Here is a 23,947-nt window from a genome sequence, read left to right on the forward strand (position 1 = left end):
TGTGTTAATGTCCCTGGCCAGATTTAGTTCAATCTGGGCTGTAGCTTGTCTAACCTGTTCCCTGGCTGCTCAAACAATTTATCTGTATTCCTCTCAGGCTACCCACCCCTGTTTCCACCCTCTATATGCCTCCTTTTTGCTTTTGGTCATGTCCAGGAGCTCCTTGTTCATCCATGCAGGCCTCCTGGCTTTTGTGCTGACCACCTTCTTTTAGGAATGCATTGCTTCTGGGCTTGGAGGAGGTGATTCTTGAATATTAACCAACTTTCTTGGGCCCTTCTTCCCTCCAGCACTTCATCCCAGGCACCATACCAAGCAGATTCTTTAAGAGCCCAAAGTCAGCTCTCCCAAAGTCCTGGGTGGTCAGCTTGCTGCGCACCTTCCTCACTGCGTTGAGGATCTTGAACTCCACCATTTCATGGTTGAGTTTGACACTGTCTATCAGTCTCTCCTTGTTGGTAAGGACAAGGTCCAGCATAGCTCCTTTCCTCATTGGCTTCTCAACCACTTGGAGAAGGAAGTTGTTCTCAATGCAATCCAAGAACCTCCTGGATTGCCTATGCCTGGCTGTGTTACCCAGCTTGACAATGATTTCGCTTTAATCCTGACCCATAAGCTCTCAGTCAGCTCTTCATCCGTTCCTAGGCTGAGCTCCGTGCACTCCATCTGGTTGTTGACATATAGGGCAACACCACCTCCTCGTTTCCCGTGCCTGTCTCTCCTGAAGAACATGTCCATGCCAACATTCCAGTCGTAGGAGCCATCCTACCATGTTTCCGTGATGCTAGTGAGATCATAGCCTTGGAGGTGTGCACGTGTCTCTAGCTCCTCCTGTTTGTTCGTGCATGTTGAGGTTGCAATTCCTGTGCACTGCCCTCCCAGCAGCATTTCTTTGCTGTGTATTAGTGATGCCTCCCCACCAGCTCCTTTTGCCCCAGGGGCTCCTGGCTCATCTACATAAGACTTAAGTGTGCTGCAGTGTAGCCAGCGCATCTTAGAGCAAACAGCTGCAGGCCCTTGCTAGCAAACCGTTCCTCTGTCCTCAGTGCATCGTCCCTTGGCTTCACCAGCACGCCTTGTAATACCCCCTTCCCCCATCCACTCTAGTTTAAAGCCCTGTCAATGAGCTCTCCTGATTCTTGGGCAAAGACCCTTCTCCCCCTTTGAGTGAGACAAACCCCATCTGACACTAGCAGGCCTGGTGCCATGTAGGCCATTCTGTTGTCAAAAAGCCCCAAATTGTGGCGGTGACACCAGCAGTGGTGATGTGCCGCTCTTTTCTGGGTGGGAGAATACAAACAGCACTTCTGAGCAGAAAATTTGTAGAGGTGTATATAAATCTCACAAATTTGCAGTGTATGAAAGATTTAATTTGCTACAGCTAGGTTTTCAGAATCTACAGAACTGACTTACAAAATTCAGAGAAAAATGCCTTTTGTACTTTTGACGCTGCTAAAGTATATTTGGATTGTAATTTCAAGATTCTTTTCATTACAGTCTTGAACTTAAAAGTTTTGCGTTTAAAAAGAAAACTGTACTGCTGCTGCTTAAATCAAATACTGAGAACCTTAATACAGTTAGGAAAACAAGCTACGCTGAAAGTGGCTGAAATGATCAGTTCCACTTCCAATGTTGTTAGGGAAATAACATTTCTTGGAATTCTCTTCGTCTGGGAGAAGGAAGGCAATTTCAATCTGATTTATTTTACTGCCTTGCAACATGTATCTTTGCAGACATGGAAGGCATCATACAGTTATGCCATCGAATGTCAATTACCGTGCCAATATATGGGCATTAAAAGAAGAAAATTGTTCACATGTATTAGTGACTACTGCCTGTGGTTCGTTACGAGAAGAAATACAACCTGGTGATCTTGTCATAATTGATCAGTTCATTGACAGGTGAGTAAAATCTGTCTTTGTGTTCTTAGTTTTGGGGGAGAAAAAAGGGGACAAGTGAGGTTAAACCATATAGTAACGCATTAAATTAATTTTTTTGTGGAACGAGGTGATAGCCTCAGTTCTTCTGGCAAAAAGTGAGATTCATACAAGAAGACGTGATAAGGAAACCGGAATTAGATTACAAGTTCAGCTCTAACAGACAGACGAAATACCAGGCTTTGAAGAATGGCTTCAAATGAACTAAGGTATAGCTCCTTGGGAAGAGTCTTCTGAAGAGATCTCCTGTTCTCAGATGTGAGGGAGGAACATGGAAAAGAGCAGAGGCTGTCCTAAGTTTTAAGAAGAGTCTGAAATGAGATAGAGGGGTGCAAGAAAGCATAGTAGGAGCCAGGTAGGAAAATATACGAAGTCATAACGGGGCCCCACAGAAAAGGGATCAAATGCAACACAGTGGGAGAAGAGGATGTTGTTTTACAACGGGGATTGATGCTAACATTTTTTATTTGCTAAGGAAGTAAATTTTTCATCACAGTCTGTGTACTCCAGTCAGTCCTCCCTTTCTTGATTATCTGATGTTTAGAAAAACTCAGGCAAATGGGGGCAGGGAAAAGGCTCTGTTTAAAGATCACCAACTACAGCAAGCATTTAAAAAATATAATTGCACATTTTAAGAGGTAAATTTATTATTAGTACTTATAGGTGTACTATATCTGGAAGTCTTATTTGAGTGTTCCACTCAATTTTAAGTGTTTGGAATGGTTCATGCAGCTTCTTTGTGCTTTTGTGGGGCTGCTGGCCCCTGAACATGTATACTTAGGTATACTTATACTTCATTGCCAACTGAACATATATACTTAGGTTTGTTCTCTGCAGTGCTATTCAAGTTTTGTCTTACTGGCTTTTTTTGTGTGTGTAATCGAAATATTTTTTCTTGTAAGACAGTCTGGTTTAAGTACAGCATACCTAAATGACTAAGTACCTTGCAGGAGCAAGCACCATATAAACTGCTTGCTGTTACATTAGAGTTGATTTATGGATGGCAAGCAGCTGCATTGCTGACAATGGTCTTTTTTTCCTTTTTTTCAAGTCTAAAAGTATTTAGGCTGATCACTTTGTTTCTACAGATTAAATCATAATCATCCTTATTCTGCCAGTAGTACTTGGAAATGAGTAATTTTAGTATCAATATTGATTTATCTAGGAAAGATATTAAACATACTTGCGTACACAGTTTGGATGGTTGTGAGTAATGCACCAGTTCTTTTGACAGCATTATCATCTAGTAGGCTCCTTGGTAGGTGAGGGGAGCCTAAGTGTACAAAGCTGTGAAATGCATGCATGGTAAGAAGTAGCCTCTGGCCCAGAGAGCCTGCAGTTTTAAACAAGAAACAGTTGAAATGATTGTGGAGTATTATCTGCTGTGGATGAGGGGTGGAAGTATCAAGAAACTAAGTCTTGCAGACGTCTGGCAGAAAGCCATTAACAGAGCCAGGAAATTAACCCAGATATGAAATCTGAGACCATCCTTCATCCAAAATGTCATTATCAAAACTAACAATTCATTTTGAAGCTACCTCATCTCCTTCCACAGCTTTAAGTTTCCTAGCACTTGCCAGACTGCATCATAACTTCTGAGCTGGAAGGGAAACAATCAGCTTGGTTAAGTTTGGGTTTTAAGAACATGTCCCTTTCAAGAAGGGGAAAAAAAAAAAGGTTATAGAACAAATAAGTATATTTATCTGATGTGAAGGGTGAGTGAAAGGACGGAGATCGTTTACATTGCAGAAGGGTGCAAATTGTATCTTGGGCTGCATTAGTAGGGGTGTTGCCAGCAGGTCATGGAAGGTGATTCATCTTCCTCTCTGCTCAGCACTGGTGAGGCTGCACCTGGAATGCTGTGTCCAGTGCTAGGCTCCCCAATGCAAGAGGGATATGGACATACTGGAGAGAGTCCAGCAATGGACCACAAAGATGCTGAAGGGACTGGAGCAGCTCTCCTGTGAGGAAAGGCTGAGAGATCTGGGACTATTCAGCCTAGAGAACAGAAGGCTCAGGGGGAATCTCATCAATGTATATAAATACCTGCAGGGAGGGCACAAAGAAGACAGACAGGCTCTTTGCAGTAGTACCCAGTGACAGGACAAGAGGCAGTGGGCACAAACTGAGTGCACAGGAGGTTCCTTCTGAACATCAGGAAACCGTGAGAGTGACTGAGCACTGGCACAGGTTGCCCAGAGAGATGGTGGAGTCTTCCTGCTTAGAGATTTCCAGAAGCTGCCTGGACATGGTCTTGGGCAACCAGTTCTAGGCAGCCCTGCTTGAGCAGGGGGGGTTGGACCAGATGACTTCAAGGGGTCCCTTCTAACCTTAACTATTCTGTGATTCTGTGACCTGTGTCTTCATTTAGAGTTTATTCAGATGGTCACCAGCAGTAAAAGCATAGCCCATATATGAGCAGTGTTTCATTTTGGCAAGTAAGTTTTCATTTTGATGTATAAGAGTGGGAACTTGTCGGGACTTGTTTCATGGCTTCAGGAAACTAAGAAGCTTCTCAGAAAAGCTCATGAGAATGTTTCAGTGTGGAAAACTATGTAATATGAATTTAAACATCATTACTAGGTTGCCCTTTAATTCAGAAAACTGATAAGTTGTAATAGTCTATTTCATTTCACAATTTGATTCCTGTGATAAGTCTTTTTCCCTGATGATCTTTGCCAGTGGGTGTTAGACTGCTGATTCTTTGGTAGGGTCTGCATTTTTGCCTTTCACAGGGATGTATCATCTGTAAAAGCGATTGCATTATATGTCATAAATCATGACGAAAACAATGCTGCTGATGGGAAGGTATTTTCATGGGACAAAACAGATTAATTGCCCACCAAAGTCTGAAAAGATGCAAATTTTCTTAAATACCTTCTAATGAAAGACCAGGTCCTGCAAAAAAACTGTGTCAGCAGACTTGGAAAGAAGGTACTGGTTAAAGCTGCAAACACAGTCGGTTATTTTTCTTGAAAGGTACCCTGGCTTTTATATAGCGATTAACCCGTGCCAGGCACTACGTATGAAAGCAGCTTGGGTCTAGGTTGGAAGAATTTACTTAAGCTGCCATTAAAATAAATGCCTTCTAGATGTCCAGGTACCTTTTGGTATCTGGGCTCTGGTTCTCAATAGGGAGCACATCATTATTCTCCTTGCAGGTATGAAGCAATAAGAAGGAATAGTGAATGGGAGTAGAAGAGCTAGAACTGAGCAGAAAGCTGTAGGCAGCAATTGTCTTGCTCCCCTTGGGGTCATACACATTGTGGCATTAATGACAGGATCTAAGTATGTGAAGCTGTGTAGGACTTCTGCCTAGTTTAGGGCATAGGGTTGACTTAAAGCGAGGAACACCAAATAGGTGTAATTGGAAATATGTAGCATTTCCAAACTTCTGAGAGCTTAATTCTGTGGATCGGTATCACTGCTAGTAGGTGTTTGATTTCATATATAGAGTCTCTGCTTTCTTCACGCTGATCTATTAGTGTGTGTATTTAAACAATAAAAGATACATTTTGTTAAATAAATACCAAAATATTTACATGGTGTTCTCCCTGCTTCCAAATCCAAAAGTAACCATAGGTGCTATTATGGGCTAAAGCATTTGTTCTCTTCTTTGAAACAAGTGTGTAAAAAAAAAAAAATAATAATCAGGAATAATTTTTTTTCTTTGTCTTCTGTTGGTTTATTATAGCGTTGTTAGTCAATTGGCTAGATCAGACTGATTAGGGACTTTTTAATGCTGTCTATTTAGTTTGCTGATGACGTTTGTTAGGAAAAAAAGACTGAGAATGTAACTACTTACTTAGATGACTCAGCTCAGTCAGGAAGATGCAGAAAATAGCTTAATGAAAGAAATCCTGTAACAGCTGCCAACTTTGTTTGAATTCTTTGTGTCGCATAGACCACTACAGTTATTACAGTAGTGTTACAATCTGTAAAATTTTTCAGGGGAGAATTTTCTTTCAGTGTCCCTGAAGAGCCAGAGCATCTGCATTCACACAGCAGATGCCAGTGTGAATTTTCATTTTGTTCTTTAATTACTAATAGCTTGTTGATAATTGAACACTACTGGAAAAAAGGGGAAGGTGATGATGCAAGCGCTAGAGGACTGTTTGTAACAGATGGAAATGATTGGTTCATTCACTTATTTGAGTTGGATTTTACTTCCTAGCATCAGTCATAGTCACCATAGTCAAAAAATCTTGGGCTACTGTGATAAAATCAAAATGGAGCAAAAGCCACCTTACTGTCTGATAAACAGTGTGGCTATTGCTGTAGGGTGGGCAATACAAATGCTGCGGACACATTCAAAATTGAAGTGTGGGCAGCTTTGAATTTGAAAAAGCAGTAAGAGCAAGGCAGGAATGGCAAAACTGTGCAACAGTGCAAAGGTTTGCTTGTACTATGAGTACCAGTCTCCTTGAGCTAGTCACGCAAGTGGTTATGCATAAAAACATACATAGAATCATAGAATTGTCTAGATTGGAAGGGACCTTTAAGATTGCGTACAACCATCAACACTGCCAAAACCACCACTAAACCGTGTCCCTAAGCACCACGTCTACCTGTCTTTTAAATACCTCCAGGGATGGTGATTCAACCACTTCCGTGGGCAGCCTGTTCCAATGCTTCATAACACTTTCTGTGAAGAAATTTTTCTTAACATCCAATCTAAACCCTGGTGTGGCTTGAGGCCGTTTCCTCTTGTCCTGTTGCTTGTTACTTGGGAGAAGAGATTGACTCGTACCTCTCTACAGCCTCCTTTTAGGTAGTTGCAGAGAGCGATAAGGTCTCCCCTCAGCCTTCTTTTCTCCAGGATAAACAATCCCAGTTCCCTCAGCTGCTCCTCATGAGACTTGTTCTCCAGACCTCTCACCAGCTTCATTGCCCTTCTGTGGATACACTCCAGAACCTCAATGTCTTTCTTGTATTGAGGGGCCCAACACTGAACACAATACTCAAGGTGGAGCCTCACCAGTGCCGAGTACAGGAGCACGATCACATCCCTAGCCCTGCTGGCCACACTGTTTGTGATACAGGCCAGATACTGTTGGCCTTCTTGGCCACCTGGGCACACTGCTGGCTCACATTCAGTGGCTGTCAACCAACACCCCAAGGTCCTTCTCCACCAGGCAGCTTTCCAGCCACTCTTCCCCAAGCCTAAGCCTGTAGCGCTGCATGGGGTTGTTGTTGCAGGACCCAGCACTTGGCCTTGTTGAACCTCATACCATTGGCCACAACCATTCATCCCAGCCTGTCCAGTTCCCTCTGGAGTGCCAGCCTACGCTCAAGCAGGTCAACGCTCCCACCCAAGTTGGTGTCGTCTGCAGACTTCCCGAGGGTGCACTCGGTTCCCTCATCCAGGTCACTGATAAAGATACTAAAGAGAACCGGCCCCAGTACCGAGCCCTGGGGAACACCACTTGTGACTGGCCACCAACTGGATTTAACTCCATTCACCATCACTCCCTGGGCCCGGCCATCCAGACAGTTTTTCACCCAGCAAAGAGTACACCCATCCAAGCCATGAGCAGCCATTTTCTCCAGGAGAATGCTGTGGGAAATGGTGCCAAAGGCTTTACTGAAGTCCAGATAAACAACATCCACAGCTTTTCCCTCATCCACTAAGTGGGTCACTTTGTCACAGAAGGAGATCAGGTTTGTCAAGCAGGACCTGCCTTTCCTGATACATTTTTGTAAATTACCCACTTGGCATGTAAGCATGGCAGAAAGTAAATGTTGAGCATTGGACAAAACTTCTGTGGAGTGTTTTGGCCGTGGTTGTAGAGGGATGGTTAGGAAGGAGGGTTGATAAGCTGATGTGTAAACTGTTTCAGGGGAGGGAGACCACATTTTTCCTCAGGGAATAACTGGTCTTACTATTAACAACTGAGGCAAAGAAGGCGTTAAGTACCTCAGCCTTTTCCTCATCCTTTGTCACTATGTTTCTGCCCTGTCTGCTAAAGGATGGAGATTATCCTTAGCCCTCTTTTTATTGCTAATGTATTTATAGAAACATTTTTTATTGCTTTTAACATCAGAAGCCAGTTCAAGTTCTAGTTGGGCTTTGGCCCTTCTAATTCTCTCCCTGCATAATTTCACAATATCTTCGCAGTCCTCATGAGTAGCCTGCTCCTTCTTCCAAAAGCCATAAATTCTCCTTTTTTCCCTGAGTTGCAACCATACGTCTCTGTTCAGCCAGGCCAGTCTTTTTCCCTCATGGCTCGTTTTTTGGCACATGTGGATGGCTTGCTTCTGCACCTTTAAGACTTCCTTCTTGAAAAATATCCAGCCTTCCTGGACTTCTTTGCCCTTCAGGACTGGCTCCCAAGGGACTCTGTCAGCCAGGCTCCTGAAAAACCCAGAGTCCGCCATCTGGAAGTCCAAGGTGGCAGTTCTGCTGACCCCCCTCCTTGCTTCTCCAAGAATTGAAAACTCTTACCATTTCACGATCACTATGCCCAAGACGGCCTCCAGCCATCACGTCCCTTGCAAGTCCTTCTCTGTTTACAAACACCAGGTCCAGCAAGGCACCATCCCTAGTCGGCTCCCTCACCGCCTGTGTCAGGAAGTTACCACCAACACACTGCAGGAGCCTCCTAGACTGTTCCTTCTGCTGTATTGTATTTCTAGCAGACATCTGGTAAGTTGAAGTCCCCCACGAAGACAAGAGCTAGCGGTCTTGAGAGTTCTCCCAGCTGTTTATAGAATATTTCATCTGCCTCTTCATCCTGGGTGGACAGTCTGTAACAGACCCCCACGATGATATCTGCCTTATTGGTCCTCCCTGTGAATCTTACCTGTAAATACTCAACCCTGTTGTCACCATCATTTAGTTCTAGACATTCGTAATGCTCCCTAACATACAGGGCCACCCCACCACCTCTCCTTCCTTGCCTCTCCCTTCTGAAGAGTTTATAGCCATCCATTGCAGCACTCCATTTGTGTGAGTCATCCCACATTTCTGTGATGGTGACTACATCATAGTTTTCCTACTGCGCAATGGCTTCCAGCTCCTCCTGTTTGTTTCCCATGCTGCGTGCATTAGTGTAGAAGCATTTCAGTTGGGCTATTGATCCCTCCACCTTTTTACTGGTGGGAGAAGCAGTTCCTGCCTGACCATTCTCAGGCATGGTCAGAATTTCTAACCCATCAGTGACCCTCACATCTCTGCTGCTGCATGAATCTCCATCCCCCACCTATGTGCCCCTTTCCCAGGGAAAGAATTCCCTTTTCTCCTGTACTACCATCCACTGTTTGGCACAGAGGTGGCATTAGGGTCCAGTGGGGCTTCTCCATAAAGTCCTACAGAGGTCATATGGTGTGGTGGGTTGACCTTGGTTGGATGCCAGGAGCCCACCAAGCCTCTCTATCACTCCCCTCCTAAGCAGGAGCAGGGGGTGAAGAAAATAAGATGGAAAAAAACTTGTGGGTCAAGATAAAGGCAGTTGATTAAGCAAAAGCAATGGCTGTGTGTGGAAGCAAAGAAAAACAGAAGATTTATTCTCTACTTCTCATCAGCAGGTGATGTCCAGCCACTTCCCAGGAAGCAGGGCTTCAGTACACTAGTGGTTGCTTTGGAAGACAAATGTCATAAATAGCAGCCCCACCCCTCACCCCCTTTCTCTTAGCTTTTATTGCTGAGCAGAGGTCATATGGTATGGAATATCCCTTTGGATAGTTCGGGTCAGCTGTCCGGCTATGTCCCCTCCCAAGATGTTGCCCACCCCCAGCCTACTGGAGAGGGGCAATATTGGAGAGATGGCCTTGACGCTGTGCCAGCACTACTCAGCAGCAGCCAAAGCACTAGTGTGTTATCAGCACCTTTCTAGCTACCCATACAAAGCACAGCACTATCAGGACTGTTACGGGGAAAATTAACTCCACCTCAGCCAGCCCCAATACAGATAGCCAGCAGGAGCTGCGCAGCCCCATCTCTTCGCTGCTTGCTTGTAGTTACCAGTCCAGTGCTTTCAGGGGCTGCTTCAGATCTCCCCCACTGGTAGCATGTCTGTACTTTCCTGTTATGCTATGCTTGATCATTCTGGATCGTGCGCTTCTATTATGAGTAGTGTGGCTAGTTTCTAGGCAGGCACTTGGTGACTTTCCTGTTTTAATGTAAACAATCAGGCAATTGTATAGCATTCAGTTGTTCTCTGTTGTTAAGCAGGCTCTCCATCTCATGGAGGGCATGCGAACTTTTCCTTATTTCTTGTTTCCTACTGGCTCCATGAGGAGTCACTCAGGGTACGTGGGGAAGGTCTTGAAACTCCTGTAATGTAAGAGGAGCCTCAGGCAGATACTGTCCTGTGCTGTCAGGCTCTTGGTCTCCATGAGAGTAAGGCAAGGAAAAGCATCTGTGATTCTGTAACCTTCATTCTTTCTACAAGGGATACAGAGAAATGGTATTGCAGCAGTGAAAATCAGGTGCTGTTGCACTGTAGCTTACAGACAGGTGAGTGGGACAGATCAGGATGGCCAACTCCTGACTTGAGCAGCAGGGCTACAGAAAGGAGGAGAGCCTAAAAGTCATTCTTCTGTACCAGCCATCACTTCATAGACACAAAAATCAGAGATTGGTTCAAATCTGCCTTTATTCTCACCCTAAGACTAGCAACTTACATCAGCTGGCCTATATCAAATAGCTGTGGCTGTTGCAGAGTTGCAGCCTTCCATGCAGAAGAGAAATTGGTGCTCTCTGAGTGCAAACACATGCGGTCCATTGCTCAGAGCAGTCTTAGGTCTTACCATTGTTACTTACTCCCAAGCAGTTTGTATGTATGGTGCTAAACATTGTGGGATTTCTTTATGAGACCATGTAGTGATGTGGCCGTTCTCTCCAAAGGACGCAGGGTATCTGAAAGTCAGATATTAGTATTTGTACGTATGCGATCTTTCCTCTTGACTTTTCTGAGAGAAAGGGCCTTACTAACAACATCTGAAATACTGTAATGCAGGAAAGCGATTATGGCTTTTCCCATTTCCTGCAATTCTGAATTATTCGTTAGCAGACACTGAAAAAAGTGTATAAAATCAGATACATTCTATTTGCAGCTCTTCAGTATCCTAGAAAGGGAAAATTAATATTAGTGTTTCAACTGATTCTAACAGCTGTATCCCATTTTGCGTATGTTTTTAATTTGCTGATCTCTTTTCCTATTTTATAATCTCATCCTTAAGGGTACACTATTGATTCTCTTTTTTTTTTTTTTTTCCCCAAATCTACTGTTAACATGTAACTTGTATTTAAAACTTTCTTTTAAATATTCGCTGGTGAGTTGGGTGGGGAACTGTTGTGAGCAGTATTACCAGCAGAAATTTTGTATATTAGCTATGGATTGAAGTTGGCTGTTTTCGTGCTTTTCTCTTATAAAGTACAATATGTGACATACTGGGAGGAAAAAGGGAATATCTCAAAGAATTTTGTTTCAGAGGGTTGTTGCCATCCAGTTGGCTGAATTAGCTTGAGGCAGTGCATTTGAAGGTGAAGTGATAGTGGGTAGCAGTTCCAGTAGTTGTGAAAATAGCATGGTGAATGGTAATTTCTCTAGCACGTTTGACCATTTTCATGAAAGGTAACAGTTTCTCAATTGAAAGAAGGAAGAAAAGGGATACGTCTGCTTGGAAGCTATCGATGCATGTGTGTAATCTTTCTGAGAATATGAAGACATTCTGTTCCAGGATTTTTCTGCTTGAATTCACACCTCCCTTGTTCAGGAAGCTGTTCCTATAAGTTCCCATCCTTTCAATGTAAGAATGCAATGATATAATCAAGCTCTGTTTTGACTAGCTTTGTGGTAATTCACACTTGATCCCTTCTCTTCCTGAAAGCTTACTGTGCTGTTTTTTTCAGAGATTACTTGCCTGACTATTAAAAGCTGTTTGTGTCATTTAGGAACAAATCAGCATTTCAGCATCTTGTTAAAAATAGATTTTCTCTAATGAATTGACAATGCACTACTGAAGTAACAGTTTTATACTCTCGAGCTCAATTCTGACAGGTTTGTATGCCAGGATTACACGTGGTCATAGTGATAATAGTGATAATATCATAGTGATATTCCCACCCAGGGGTGCTCCGGTTTTGGATTTGTGTCAATTTCTTGCTTTCTCTTCTGATTTCACCCTGTTCTTGTCTCTGAGCATATTTTCTGCTTTTCTAGGACAACTAGAAGACATTGTACTTTATACGACGGACAACATTCCAGTCTTTCAGGAGTATGTCATATTCCAATGGCAGAGCCATTCTGCACCAAAACCAGAGAGGTTAGTGACTTTTGTAATAGTATTTAAAACTGCTGGTTTCATGGCACTTATTCGTTATATAGTAGTCTAATTATGCATTCTTAGAGCACATAGGCAATCTGCACCTCTTTATTCCTGTCTCTCAGATATGTCATGGTTTCAAGGAAAAGTGTAACATTTGGAAAGCATGGGAAGTAAAAGATATGGTGTCTGCAGGAGCTGTCTTCCTAAGGGAGGTATGCAGAAGCTGTTAGTTGGAAACCTAGATTCCTGCAGGGTCTTAATAACAGGACAAAAGATCTTTATTTATCAGGTAACAAGCCAGGAGAGCAACAAAGTGGACACAGCAAGAAGATAGAATTAGGAATTAGTTCCTTTTTGTTCGCAATAAAACTGCACCTATGGTAGAGGCACTCTACATACTTCATACAAATACTTAAATAAATAGTACTTTAGCATTCACATAAATTACAATATTGCACTTCTGCTTTTATGTGTTGTAGCAGTGGGTGGTGGTGGAGTCAAGGCTTAGTTTACAGGATGTTAAACATATAAACAAGCCAAATTACAGTAGCCTTTTATTCTTCACCATTGCTCTTAGTTTTGTCACTTCAAGATTTGTACGCTTCAAAGCCACTTAGACTAAGCAGTGTGAAACACTGCTCTGTTTTTCAGCATCTTTATGAGCTTCTGGGAGGAGTGTATCTGTGATTAAATACCCCACCTTAGCATATTCTTAGACCTGAGGAAAAGGGAAGGTGAAGCACATTTTGTGCTGTTGTGGAGTGCTCTGATCAGAAGCTGCAGGGAGGTACATTCTGCAGGGCACAGGAACACTTACAAAATCAGTCATACCCGTCCAAGAGGCTTGCTCTCTGTTAGTTACTGTAGTTAGTTGCTACACTGAGCAGGACAAAGTTGTATTGTGAAGCAGGTGGCCCAAACTGTACCCAGGGTATGTATAAATATTTACACTACTGAGCTATTTTGCGGTAGTCACCAGTTCACTTCAGTGTCATTGTAGGCTATTTTTGTTAATTGGCCAGATACCATGTGGTTTTAAGGTATCAACCAGCGGGCCCACAGCACTGTTAGTGGAACAGTGCTTCAGTGCACTGGGAATCAAAGTGTTTTGCAATGAAGTAAAGACATTTTAAATCTCATGAGGGCGCAAACCATTACATATTGTACATGTGCATGCTTTTGCCCTTATTCCATTGAGCAGCAACTTATGCAATATACTTTGCATTTTTCATGCAACAAGATCCTGGCCACGTGCTCTTACCAAAGATTAGTTGGCATATAGTTGCTTACTGACTTTGAGCATGATGTCATGTCAAAACAGATACAAGAGGTTTATTGAGAGCTAACTGTACACTTTCTGAAGTGGTTTAAAAACAGTGTTATTACTGAAGTAATTGGCAGTACTTCATGCTGTCTCTCTCATTTTTTTTTAATAAAAGGTAAGTAGATATGCATAAGCCATTTCCTGAAGTTGCAGGAAACATACGCCAAGGCTAGTTTTCATTCAATTGTTAAGTAGCTAGAGACAACGTTCTTTGAGTATTACATTCTTTGAAAAGCCAACAGAGAAATGCTCCTTTTCAAACACAGAAAAAACATTTAGGTACTTCCCAGTCTCACATGTGATCATTATCTCATTAGCCTATGCGCTTTAATCAGCCTAACAGATGTTTTAAAGAACATGTGGGTTTGAGCTCTTAGCAAGGCTGAAAAGGGATACTTTCACTTCATTTGAAAATACCAAATAAAAACAACTTAAACTTTTTTCCTGGAACTATTCCTGAAAATTGTTGGGATCATTTCAGCCCAGTTTGTCCTAATTCAGGGGAATTTCATAGATAAATGCGGTAATAATAAAGCCAAAACTGTTCATGTAATGAACAGACTAATTAAGCAATTTTGCATGAAAACATCTGAAAACTTTATATTCAATTGTATTTGTGTAAATACGTGAAAATACTCTGGTGTATTTGGTTTATGCACTGTAAAGTAAATGAGACTCTGAAAAGAATTTATCTTTTCTCTAACTGCAAACTCTTGAATAACATGGTGCGCCTTGGTTATTACTGCGGTCAGAAACTGGGGCTTACTGCAACATCTTAGAGAGACTAAAATTGGAACTTTGTAAAGATTTTCAGGGAAATACTACTCAGCTGTGGTTTAAGTCAAATAACAAGTTGTCTGTTGATTTATTAACCATGTATAATTAACTGGCAATCAGTGAATCATACATCCAGAATGAATACCAGTAATAAATCACAATGTTAGGGTGTGAATAATATTAGATTAATTTACAGCATGTTAATAGACACCTACAGATTTCTAAATGTCCTTCTGTGGCTAATCCCCAGAAGCTCTGTTTTACCCTTACATGCATATTCACATAGTTGCATGCACAAGTACCCTTCTCCAGCACACGGGGGTTACCTGCGCACCTACCCTCTTCTGGGAGTTGCAGGTTTACCTGTTTACACGCATCTGCGGTGGGAGATGTGAGTATGACAGCTTCATGTGTGCTGGTGCTGCTCTATGCAATCCACTGATCCCACATGCCAGCCAGGAGCCATCCCACAAGGTCACGTAGCACACTCAAGGTATTGCTGCTTGTCGCGTCCGTGTATGGTGGGTGGACCAACCAGCAGGAGGTCAGGCTTCTCACAGCGTTTTGCAGGGAGGCTGCTCCACCTTCATGACCATCCTGAAGGTCATGATGCTGGCAAGGCAGCTTCTAGTGGTGTCAGACTAGGTTTTCATTGCTTCTGTGTTATGGTCTCTCCTGTTCATGCTGCTTTTCAAGCTTTCCTTTTCTGCCAATGGTCATTTTAAACAGATATCAACCTAGTTACTTTCCCCTTCTTACTCAGGATAGTTGCGGGTATCCTAGTCCCATTTACTCTTATTCCGACTGTATCAACTGGTGTTAGCCAGGCCATTTAGCAAGAGAGAAAGTCGCGACGATTCTGCCATATACAATGTCGTAATTGCAGCTGTAAAGACTAATGTGAAGTACATGGTAAAGTGTACAGCTCAATCACTGGTAATGTGGTGGTAATTTCTCTGCAGATTCCTAGGGTGCTCTTTGAAGTATATGATTGTAAAGTTTTACTTTTGAAAAGTGAATTTCCTATTACTGTTCTCACCAGCTCAACTCCACCATGTGGTAATGTAGTGCTCAGTGAAGCATTTTCACCATTCTATTTGCAATGGAAGCACAGCGTAAATATCATGCGAGAATTTTCTGTTTTCCAGTCTTCTTGGTCTGCATTGAAAACAGTAATCCAACTGATACTAACAAAATCAGATGAGTTCAAGATCATTCCTGTTAATAGGACTATTTAATTTCTCTTGCTGGATAAGGAAACTGAAACTGATCTGTGGTTTTGGACAGTGGTAGCCATACAAAGCTTTATTGCTTTGTACAGAGCTAATTTCTTCTGTATGTGAGCTTTTTGATGGGATGCAAAAGCAGTGCACCAGGGGAATTATTTTCTTTTCCTGATGTCGGCATGTTTTGCAGGTTCTGATTGAGACTGCCAAGAAGCTTGGGCTCCAGTGTCATTCCAAGGGGACAATGATCACAATCGAAGGCCCACGTTTCAGTTCACGAGCAGAAAGCTTGATGTTTCGCAGCTGGGGAGCTGATGTTATCAACATGACCACAGTGCCTGAAGTGATTCTTGCAAAAGAAGCTGGAATGAGTTATGCTAGTATTGCCATGGCAACAGATTACGACTGCTGGAAGGAACATGAAGAAGCGGTGAGTGAAACTTTTTTTCCTCTGGGTCTTGTCCTGAGGGATCTGGGTGAGAACCTGTAGGTTTTGCTAAAAAGTCACATACTGAAATACGTCTGTTCTTACTTATATCAGTATCAGTGAGTTATTCTGGATGAACCACTGCAAAAGTAAGAACACAATCAATTGTTGCTACCTAATTCATTTTCATAAACTTGCCTCACTACTAGCAAACCTTTTGTCTCCTCTTGTCTGAATCATGGAGTCTGTGTGTATGAAGCTTATCAGCTCTGTGTATGAGCTTGTCTTTCCATAATTGGTCTGTTTGTTTTTTTTTTCTTTCGCAGCTCTGTGCAAAATTATGTATCTGCTTTGGTTCTCCTATTTGTGTAAGATATAATCAGACATACACCCACAGAGGAAAGCATTTTTTACTGACTAAAATGATTGTGGCATTTTAAGGCATCATCTTTTCACTTAGAGATGTATGAGTTAAATGAATTTATTTGAGTATTGAAAATGCGTGCCACCAAAATTGAGAGACACCACTCAGTTTTATTGTATTTCTAGGTGTCGGTGGATAAAGTTTTAAAGACGCTGAAAGGGAATGCAAATAAGGCTACTAGCATACTCCTCACTGCTATACCTCAGATAGGTTCCATGGAATGGACCGACACCCTGCACACCCTGAAAGTAAGTACACACATGAGACTGATGAGTACGGGGGGCAGTGTATGCATATATACACATAATATAGGTATACGTTCCAAGGTGTTTGTGCTTAAATCATAACTTCTTAGAGTAGATCCTTCAACAAACCAGAGCCATTCAAGGTGGGCAAACAAATTCATTAAGACTCTCACAAGCTTTCTGGCAAAAATCTAGTTTCAGTTTTACAAGAAGTCTTGCAAAAGGTAAAAAAATTAAGGACATCTGTGTATGGTTGATGAAGTGTTACACTTCATAGCACAGGTAAGATACAAATCTATGTGAGTATCTGCATCAAAAACCTGTACCTCTGCTCAGCTTTAGTTTACGTCTTAGGACAATGGAGAGCCAAGCAGGGAAACTGAACCAAATCAAAACCATTGTGCCCTTTAATGTGTAGAAGGAGAGGAGTCTATTACAAGATAAAGGTAATAACCCAGTTGAAATTATTAGAACTGTGTTGTCCCATAGGCTTCAGATCCACAGTGCATGAAAAAACAAACATGGAAAAGAAAAACATACCACAATATACTGGTGAGGGAATTTTTACGCAGAATTTTTCTTAGACAAGAGTTTATTTATATATTTTACATCACCTCTGTTTCACAGGCATGTTCTGGCTGTGGGGGAGAGGGAAAGAACAATGTTAAAATAGTTTGGATGTCTATCCAACTTCTCAGCAAGCTTTTTGTGACAAATAGGCATTTCCAAGAATACAGGAGCGTGAAGTCTGAGAGGAGCTGAGAATTACGTTGAGATGATGTGAGGGACGGGGAAAGAGAATTGGAATGTGAAAGACAGAAAGCAGACAGAAGTGGACCACAAGGGTCTCTGTTAGTGGAGGCAACAGCTGTCTGAAAAGGAGAAAGCCTGTTGAGGAAACTTTTGAGAGAGCCCAGTCTCTGATAACTCTCCTCTCGTAGGTTCGTTCTTTATTTTTTCTGAAAATCACTGTGTTGACTGAAATTTGAATGGGTAGGAAAGGTGAACACAGACATAAGTCACGTCTTCATATACCTGAAGTATTGCCCCTGAAATTCAACTATCAGCAGAACTGTATGTGCTGTAAAAACCTTCTGTGTCTTCTGACTGGGATAAAATTTTCCATTTTGTTTCCAATATGGTTTTCTTGTCAGTGACAACTCTAGTTTAGTCAGTATCCTAAAGGAAAGACATGTAAAGGAAAATTTGCCCCAGACACTTTTAAGCATACTTGACCAGGTCAGGTTTGTGGAGGTCCAACCCAAATCCTTGAAATTAGTCTTTTACTGAGTCTTCACTAGAAAACCTACTTTTTATTAAGAGACCTTGGATTACGTTTGTGACTATTCCTCACCTGGTTATCTGAAACAGCTATATTAATGTCCCCTCTACATTTGTGAGAGGTAATTCACTTTTCCCTTTCCCCTTTGTAGTCTTTAGGAAATCGTGTCATGGATGGATAAGGGAGACAACAGAATCAGTATTCCTTTTCCCCTCTAATACACAGAAAACATTTTCAGAGGACTGGGCCACACATTTTGTTTAATACAGATGCCTGGCTATACGAAAGAAAAACAGAGTTTGAACAAATAATCTGAAAAATGTGCTAGATGTTGCTCAGCTACTTTGGTCATGCTGGCATACAGAGAAATTTCCCAAATACATACACTGCTTAGGTACTGAGGAATGTGCCTCCAATTCTGGCAGGTCTTATTCAGTAAGCAGCGTCCTCTTGCTTTCCCTTGTATGATTGCCTTGAGTCTTCATCGGGAGTGAAAGAGCAGGTGACTGGAAAGAGCTGGCACTGAGTTTGGAAGGTTCCCCTTTAATGAACACGAACCCTTCTTTGTCAGCTGTTCATTGTCAGCTGTCAGCTGTTTAGACCACCGATTCAAGTGCTTCCTCCAGCTCAGTCCCACAGCTATGGTTTGCTTAAAGAAGAAAATATGATGCACCAGAGGAAGGGTCACTCCATTCTAATGTAGCTTCTTGCACTGTTTTCCCTTAAGCATCTGCTACTACCTGGTATCAGTGATGAATATTGAGATAGTTTCACTTTGACTTGGCAATTCTTATGTGTTTATGCTCTTTGCTGATAGTGGGTTGGTTTGAGTGATAATATACTGAGAAAATGAGTTGATCTGAAGGTATTAGAAGAACTGGAAACAGAGACTAGATATTGCCAGTGGAGCTTGAGATTTTATGTCAGGAGAGTACAAGTCACAATTGTTTCTGATTTAATGCAACCAAGTACTCTGGAAAAGTGACAGGAAAGTCTGAGGCTTTGGAGGCTTCCCCTGATTTTACTTAGGAAGGGCAGGAAAGGCTGAAAATCTTTCTGAGGCATTAAATGGTGGTAAAGTAGATGAAAGATTGGTCCTAGGCTTCTGTGTTAGTGAATAAGGAGAAAGGCAATTGTGCAATACAGCAAAGATATATATATATGTATGTGCCTCTGTACTAGTGTGTAGTTGAACCATAAAGATTTTTAAAAAAGACTGTTCTCTTTGTAGATGTGAAGTGTTCTTCTGTGTATTTTAACCTGGAATTTTGAAAGTCGTATGATGCGGTTTTTTGAAATGATCTTTTTCGGAGGCACCTTTTCCTAGAACTAGAAGGCAGCGCTTCTTGCATGTCCTGTGGTAATGTAGTAAGGAATGTGGACAAGGGAGCTGAACAAGACTGCAGCTAGCACTCTGCCGATCAGTGCTGATGTAAAGCCATGCCAGCCTACATCCAGGCTGCAGCTGGGCACCTCAAATAGGCATTAGCCAGTGTTTGTCTGTAGTGTTTGAGGAACCACATGAAACCATTCAGCTCTACATGGACACAACTTTTCCTTTCTGAGATCTGTAATCTGGCTGCTCTGACTGGAGGAACTTCACCAGACAGGAGAAAATACGCTGCCAGTCTATTTGCCCAGCTGCATTTAGTCTCCTCCCATGGAGATATGCATCCTACCCACACACATGTGGTAGTGTCACCTCTGAATCTCACAGGAGTCTTTAGGAAACCCTGGATTGTTGAAGCAAAAATGTCAAAGGGCTGGTTTTCTGCTGAAGGATAGGATAGGCTGCCTGCCACCCATCCATTCCTTTTCATGTGTCTTTTCATCTGAGACATGCCAGAGAGTTTAAGTGTAGTTTGAATGTTAGTATTTTTTAATGGCCTAAGATGTCTTTAGGCTAGTGTTTCCTGGCTTTGTTGCTGCATTCGCCAGAAAAAACTTTGGGGCAAACTTTTCTACATGCATGGCATCATCCTACAGCCTGTCATTTTGAGGCATGCCCAGGGTACAGAGCCCTTACTCCTTCAGAGCAGGGTATGACCGCATTGTATTTATGTCATGGATCAGGGAACACAGATGGTGCTATTGATCACAGTGGTCCAAGTGATTTCTGGCTGGTGTCAGGGAAATTGCTGGATAGGATGAGTCAACCATGGGTAATGTACAGTTGGATCTTCTGTTCTCTGAGAAGAGTTATTTACTGAGGTGATAATCACTGGCAGTTGTTGCTGTAATGCTCATGAAATAGTGATGTTCAGCATCCTGTGGGGAGTGAGGAAGGCAAGTATCAGGGTACAGATGCTGGAGCATCTTGGGTTTAACCAGTGGACTAGTAGGTATCATCTCATGGGAGGCAGGTCTGAAGGGGCAAGGAGCTCCAGAAAGCTCGCAGGTCTTTAAAGGCACCATTGTCCAAGCACAGGAGGGATCCACATAAAGACCAATCAGGAGACTGACTTGACTAAACAGGAAACAGCTCCAGTGCGAAAATGCAGCATTCAAGGGTTGGAAGCAGGGACAAGCTACAAAGAAGGAGTCGAGAAGAAGCAGGAACAGGCATGTAGGGATGGTTTCAGGAAAACGGACGCTTTTCTGTAGCTGACACTAGAACATCAAAAGCAACAAGAACTTCAGCCACTGCATTAGTGTCAAAAGCTGATCGAGTAAAGCATGGGCTCATTGCTGACTGAAGTAAACAAATCAGGGACAGCAGACAATTTCAAAAGGGAACTAGTATAGTATGTTCTTTTTTATCTTTGTTAGGAAAAGTATTGGTGAGAAGAAAAACTGTCTTTTTGAGAAGAATTTGAACTCATAACAACTGCAAATTGAGCTCTGTACCTTTATTACAGTGAGGTTCAACCCCATGAAGATTGGGCAAGAATCTGTACTGGGACAATAAAAGAATGTCATGTTAGAACTGATGTTTCTTACCGCATGGGTGTAAGAAAATCAGCTTGTGGTAAGGTGTCAGAGCTTCTGTGAACGCTCTTCAGATACACTTCTGGACTCTACGAGGAGACCTACCGATATTAACTGCCTTTTTTGAACTTCTGTACTAGCCTATGTAAAATGATATTTGTCAGACCTCTGATACAAGAAATAATGTACTTTGATAAAGGAGCTGTGGTAAATGAATACTGTGGGATAGTTTAGGTTGGGCAAGGTATCTGTAGATACGTTTCAGCACACTTCTGCCTTGGCATACTTGGTCATTAATATGTTTGGTAACTAACAAGTTGAAGGGCATAAAGGTTAACATTTTTCAGTCATTTTTTCTAGTCTATCACAAACTGAAACTGACGTTTATAATTTGCTTGTCTAGAGCTCTGATCTTGTAAATACTCTTGAGTAATTTTCTTCCTCAAAAATATCTCAGTGAAACCAGTGAATGTATTTATGTGACTAGAGTGAACTGGCTCTCGTGAATAAGGTGGAGGGGCAAATTTCATCAAGGCTTCACTACAACTGTAGTTGCATTGGTCTACATACTGTGGTCCTTGAGGCTAATAAGCACCTCTTAAGAAAGCTGAATTTGAAGTATTTCTCAGGCCCTACCCTTGAATGTGGCTGATGTCAAAGTTGCCTGTCTCTCCATAACATGAGTACTTCATTCACTCCCAATCAGTGCACCTTAAGAGAAAGGTTTCTGTTCTTGAGAGCTGTTCTTCAAAAGTGATGAAGAAACATGTAGAAATCACCCTTTTTAAGGAACTTCATTTTCAGACTATTCTGATTATATTTGTGAAGACCTTTCTGTGAATGTGATGCATGTAAGCCCATATGCTAGCCTTAAAAATTAAGAGCAAGCTGTGCAATTTTTCATTTGTAGCCTGTGAGCCTAAAGTCCTTAATTTAGTGTTTCTGCAATATGATTGTGTGATGGGTTGACCCTGGCTAAACGCAAGGTGCCCATCAAGCCGATCTATCACACACCCTCCTCAGCTGGACGGGGGAGAAAAATACGATGAAAGGCTCATGAGTAAAGATGAGGACAGAAAGATCCTCAGCGATTACCATCACAGGCAAAACAGACTTGACTTAGAGAAATTAATTTAGTTTATTGTGAAGCAAATCAGAGTAGGATAATGAGAAAGAAAACCAAATCTTAAAAAACGCCTTCCCCTACCCTCCCTTCTTCCCAGGCTCAACTTCACTCCTGATTTTCTCTACCTCTTCTCCCAAAGTGGCGGAGGTGGATGGGGAATGGGGGTTGTGGTCAGTTAATCACACATTGTTTCTGCCACTCTTTCATTCTTGTTCTCTTCCCCTGCTCCAGCGTGGGGTCCCTCCCACCAGAGGCAGTCCTCCATAAACTTCTCCAGTGTGAGTCCTTCTCATGGGCTACGGTTCTTCATGAACTGCTCCAGCGTGGGTCACAGATCCTGCCAGCAAGCCTGCTCCAGCATGGGCTCCTCTCCCCACAGGTCCTTTGAGGAGCTTGCTTCACTGAGAGCTCTCCACAGGATCACAGCCTCCTTTGGGGCATCCACCTGCTCCATTGCGGGGTCCTCCACAGGCTGCAGGTGGATATCTGCTCCACCATGGACATCCATGTGCTGGAGGGGGACAGCCAGCCTATGGTCTTCACCACGGGCTGCAGGGCAATCACTGCTCCGGTGCCTGGAGCACCTCCTTCTTCACTGACTTTGGTGTCTGCAGGGCTATTGCTCTCACATATTCTCATTCTTTTCTCCAGCTGCAGTTGCCATTACGCAGGGGCTTTTTCCCCATTCTTAAATGTGTTCTCACAGAGGCGCTACCACCATCACTGATGGGCTCAGCCTTGGCCAGTGGTGGGTCTATCTTGGCTCTATTGGACATGGGTGAGGCTCCTAGCAGCTTCTCACAGAAGCCACCCCTGTAGGCCTCCTGCTACCAAAACATTTCCACGCAAACCCAATACAGATTGTCGTTCTCAATACCAGTAAGCCTTTTACATAGTTTTAAAATATTGTAATGACAAGTTGTTGAACTGTTGTAGGGTATGCCCTCCCTGTAATTCTTTCAACACTTGTGGTGTTGGAGGAAGTTGGGGATATTGTGCACATGGAAAGAATGACACCTGTTTGTAATCCAAATGGAAGCTATGTAGTCTGCCTTTACATTGAAAAGTAATTCTACTTTGCATTGTCAGAGGAAACATTCATCTACTTTGACTTTGTATTTCAGACAACAGTGCAGTGTTCGGTCATCCTGCCAAAGCAGTAACAACCTGGATGGGCCTTGAAGTTTGGGTGCTCACAAGGAAGAGGGGATCACTTTCGAACTTCCAGAGGTTATAACATCTTTAAAAATTGTTACAAGCATAAAAGAATGGAGTAAATGTTGACCAATGATAATGTATAAGACAGCTTATGTAATTTTGTCATCCTTGATGATGTATAAGATGGCTAAAGTTAGATTTTGAGTATATTTTAAACTTGGAATAGCGTTACTGTCAAGCTGGATCAGACAGTGGCTGAAAAAGAAAGTCAGTAGTGAGTTGTCATCCTCTATGCGGTGATACTGTTTAGTTGACTAAAGAAAGGAAAGGCTAGGTAATACTCTGTTGCAGTTTCATAAAGTAAGATCTAAGAAAGCAGATTCACGCGTGCTATTTGCTTTGCTATTTCTGCCTCCTGTCTTTTCCTTCAACAAGGCAAATGGTTACATTTCACTTCAGAAACATACCAGAAAAACTGCAGACAGTTTCAAAATAAAATTATACTATTTTTGTACATTATCCATATTTTTTATTTCAGTTTTTTTTTAAAAAAAATAGCCATCGTTTTTGTTTGTGTGCTAGAAGACATGGTTTAATAACTGTGGTGGTTCTTTCACAGCCGCAGTTGCGTAATGAATGTTCTCATTTAAAAAATTTAGATAATGCCTAAGCCAAATTTGTGCCTGAAGATGTACTTATGTGACTTACAGAACTGTACAGAAAAGGACTTTGCTGCCAGTGTTCTGAACACTGTACTGGCCTTTTACTGCTTCACTGATCTGAACAACTCTGGGTTTAGTTGCTGTTTTAAGTGATGAATG

At 42.3% G+C, this 23,947-nt stretch overlaps 1 protein-coding gene across 1 annotated transcript in view; it reads left to right on the forward strand.

The window, feature by feature from the left end:
• Positions 1-23,131, forward strand: part of MTAP (methylthioadenosine phosphorylase) — a 161,875-nt gene extending 138,744 nt beyond the window's left edge. Inside the window, exons 5-9 of the mRNA XM_009885326.1 lie at positions 1,734-1,901; positions 12,104-12,206; positions 15,727-15,966; positions 16,513-16,635; positions 23,093-23,131. Of these exons, the coding sequence (XP_009883628.1) occupies positions 1,734-1,901; positions 12,104-12,206; positions 15,727-15,966; positions 16,513-16,635; positions 23,093-23,131 (673 nt within the window). The remainder of the gene's footprint in view (positions 1-1,733; positions 1,902-12,103; positions 12,207-15,726; positions 15,967-16,512; positions 16,636-23,092) is intronic.
• The last annotated feature ends 816 nt before the right edge of the window (positions 23,132-23,947 follow it).

Source organism: Charadrius vociferus, unplaced genomic scaffold (genome assembly GCF_000708025.1).
Source record: "Charadrius vociferus isolate BGI_N301 unplaced genomic scaffold, ASM70802v2 scaffold60, whole genome shotgun sequence".
In the NCBI taxonomy this organism is placed as follows: domain Eukaryota; kingdom Metazoa; phylum Chordata; class Aves; order Charadriiformes; family Charadriidae; genus Charadrius; species Charadrius vociferus.